Source organism: Propithecus coquereli, unplaced genomic scaffold (assembly GCF_000956105.1).
Source record: "Propithecus coquereli isolate 6110/MARCELLA unplaced genomic scaffold, Pcoq_1.0 Scaffold107, whole genome shotgun sequence".
In the NCBI taxonomy this organism is placed as follows: domain Eukaryota; kingdom Metazoa; phylum Chordata; class Mammalia; order Primates; family Indriidae; genus Propithecus; species Propithecus coquereli.
The window spans coordinates 814940-818653 of NW_012134636.1; the positions used below are offsets into that span (position 1 = coordinate 814940).

Consider the following 3714-nt stretch of genomic DNA (forward strand, 5'->3'; position numbering starts at 1 on the left):
AGGGTCTTTAAATAGGTAAATAAGGTAAAATGAGGTCATATGGGTGGGCCCTGATCCAGTATGACCGGTGTCTTTGTAAGAAGGGATTAGGACACAGACATGTGCCCACAGAAGAAACACCATGCAAGGACACAGTGAGAAGGTGGTTGTCTGCAAGCCAAGGAGAGATGCCCCAGGAGAAACCCTAATAATTTTGGACTTCTAGCCTCCAAAATTGTGAAAAAATTAATTTCTGCTGTTTAAGCCACCCCATCTGTGGTATTTTGTAATGGTAGCCCTAGTAAACTAATACATGGGGGTTGACCTGTGCATTGTAGGATGTTTTTAGCTGCATCCCAAGCCTCCACCCATAGATATTGGCGCCCCTCCCCAACCCCCATCTCCAGTTATAACAGCTAAAAATGTCTCTGCACAGTGCCAAATGTCTCCTCAGGGGCAAAATCGTTCTGCCTGCCCCACTGGGAACCACTGTGTTAGATGACCTTCGATGACCTTTATATTTCCACTGTCCAGCACAGTGACTGATATGTAATTAAATAGATGAACAAATATTTACTGAATGAATTCATGTGCCTGATTTCCTGTCTTAGGTCTCAGCACTCTCTTGCAAACTCCTTTTGCTGCAATTAAAGTAGTAATTACTTCCAATTTAATTTATAGCAGACTGTGTAATTTTTAGTGAAACAAGCAGTTTTCCTTTTAGTATAATTTCTGGCAACTCAGTGACATAGATATCACATCAATGTTAACCTCTATTTTGTTTGATATTGCTCACTTATCTCACATTAGATCCACTGACAGATTTGGTGAGTGGTGCTGCTTTTAGTTTCCTTAATGCACCACTCATGATTTTAAGAAGATGAAAGGATTATGATAAATTCTTCTACAGCCATTTGAAGCTCAGGGAGCTCATAAAGAAAACAAACAGCCAGATTTCAGGTGAAAACACTAAACTCTCAGCCATAATGAGACTCCACACATTATCAGAAACCCCAAAGCAAACCAAAAAGCCAAACTCAACGGAGACATTCTTTGGAAAGGAGAAGTCACAAATGTCGAACCTGGCACATTCATCAACTTGTTGTCTTAACATTGCCTCATTTGCTGTCACATTATTTGAAAGCTGATGTGTTTGTGTTGGGTGGGGTGGGAGGCTGGCTCTGAAATGCCAAAGAGAGGCATTAGGAACTCTGGAAGGAACTGGCAACTGGTGGATGTTTTGCACAGTGATTTCTGACCAACCCACTCCAATGATTTCTAGCCAGTACTCAACTATTCACAGGATATTGTTTTAAGGACATTATTTAAAAATTGATAGGGAATCTCTTCATTTACAAAATCCATTTATTGCATACTTTTTGTTTAATAGCTGGGGTTCAAAGTGTTAAAGATTTGATGGACCAAATGAAAAGAAACAATAACAGTAATCACTTTTAAGTGCTATTTCAGAAGAATATGCCCAATGTTTCAAAGTTATTGTGACTATTGTGAATTTAAATTATGATATAACATCCTACCCCAAGTAAGGTGTAAACAGAGTTCTAACAAACTGCTACATTAAATTCTGGCAACACTCACCATGGTACTGGGGTAATACAGGCATGTGGGTAGCCTGGCATCAGTACTTACACACACCAAGGATGTGAATTATGACATCCTGCCTTTCCAAACATACATATACTCTTAAATCCTCAACTGCTTCTTGTGGTAAAGAGGTTAAGAAAGAATTTTTTCTGAAGTTGTGTTCTCCATGGAAGAGAAGGAGACTGGCTTAAGGACATTCTGACATTTAGAAATCAAACCAAATCAAACCCTCTGCTAAAGGGTCTGCCCACTGTGCAAGCTGGTGAACATGTGGATGTCAATGTCAGTATTTTTAGGCAGAGATGTTTTAGAGGCAGGAGGCAACCAATCAAGTGAGGATATTTTGTAACTTTTTTCTTCCCCGGAAAGGCAGAAAAGAATGAAAATAAGCAAACCATAATATTTACAATTTAACATCTTTCCTTGGGCATTTATAAATATGAACTCTATCTATGGCAATGAAAAGTGCCATATTCTGACTGCATTAAGAAAGTCAGTAAAAGCTCACACTAATTCCTATTACGCTTATTTCTTGGTTCAATCTCAGCACTTTCGGCCTCTCTCGTGCGGCGATTCTGTCTTGGATTTATTTCTGTGTCTTGAAGATCATTTCTGAAAACAGAAAAAAAAAAAGAAATAGCACCTTAGAAAGTAACAATCATTATTCTACAGCAGTTTCTAGTTTAAGAGTGCTTTCGCATGCATTATTTCATTAAAACCTCCAAACAGCCCTCTATTCTATTAACAAATCTATGATTATGATTATTATTATTATTGCTATTACTATTCTTCCCACTTCATAAATGAGAAAACAGTGAACTAGCAAAGATCACAGATAGTGAGAGAGCCAGGAAGTGAACCCCTCTCTTCTGAATCAAAATCTAGTGGGTTTATGCTTCTGCTTAACATGTAGAAAGCTTAAAAAAAAAAGTCGTTCCCATATTAACAACAAGAAAAAGCCAGATAGTCTAAAAAAATCTTAACTCTTCTTGATGCTGACAGATAAATGAGGTTGTAAGGTAACCAAGAAAACAAAGTTCTAAAGAAAAATAAGCCCCTTCAAAGAGAGATGGGTCACACAAATTCTCTCCCTTTTAGCAGAGTGTTGGAGAAACAGCTGGCTGCTCGACAACCAGGTAAGACGAAATCAGCTAAAACTTCCTGAATCCGTAAGTGCAGGCTAGCATTGCAGGCCCCTGACACAAGGATGGTGCATGTGCGCTTGCAAGCTCTTTTCCATACCAGGTGCTCGTGAGACAGACGGGGAGCAGGGCAGGAGAACGCACAGAGTCCACTTTGGTGGCTGCTGGGGACAGGCAAAAAGTCCTACATGCTTCCCTGCATGCCTCTCTCTTGTGAAGCAAAAGCTTTTCAATTGCTAAGGGAAGAACAGAAAACTTGCTTGCCCACGGGACAGCAGCAAATATCCACTGCCTTTGGGGAAGGGGCAGAGGTAAAAGCAGTAGGTCTCAGGGGGAAGTGTAGGAAATCACTTGCAGGAACACAGGCAAAGATTCATTGCTGTTGGGGAAGTGGAAGAAACTAAAACGTCTTCCTTAGAGGGCCAGAAAATCATCTTGGGCTGATGATCTCATACAGACACTAAGTATGGCGGGAAGGAGGAGAAGGAGTACTAAAAAGTCCCATTCCTGAGGCCCAGGCACACAAGGCCTACCTATTAGTATGACTGAGGCTGGACTAAGACAACAGTGTGCTCCCAGCTGTCCCCCACCATGAGCCTAGCACCAAGTAATAAGCAGGAGCACGAAATGGCTGAGGGAGAGGTAAGGACATGGAGAAGATACGCCCCTATATGATACAGGCATGCAGACATGGCTGAAAGGTAAATGGGAAAAACTCAGTGAGCAAAACCCTCTGGTGATCAGCACCAACACCAAGCACGAGGTAAGAGCAGCCCACTGCTAGAGGAACTTTAAGTCACTGATGCACAGAAGGTCACATTAGTCATTAGAAAACTCCAGCCTAGGTCAACTCTTGCATTACCTGGCTCTGCTCCCCACACTAATGGCCTGATAGAAGAAGTACACCCATTTCCAGGCACGAACACTATTTACCTCAGTCTCTATGGCCCTTCATGGTATGTCTGATATTCGATCAAAAAGTATGATA

General features: G+C 41.1%; 1 protein-coding gene across 1 annotated transcript in view; it reads right to left on the minus strand.

Annotated features, from left to right (window-relative positions):
• Positions 1-2019: 2019 nt before the first annotated feature.
• RAD18 (RAD18 E3 ubiquitin protein ligase) overlaps positions 2020-3714 on the minus strand; it is a 173197-nt gene continuing 171502 nt past the window's right edge. The window contains exon 12 of the mRNA XM_012646512.1: positions 2020-2196. Within this exon, the coding sequence (XP_012501966.1) occupies positions 2094-2196 (103 nt within the window). The 3' untranslated portion in view covers positions 2020-2093. The remainder of the gene's footprint in view (positions 2197-3714) is intronic.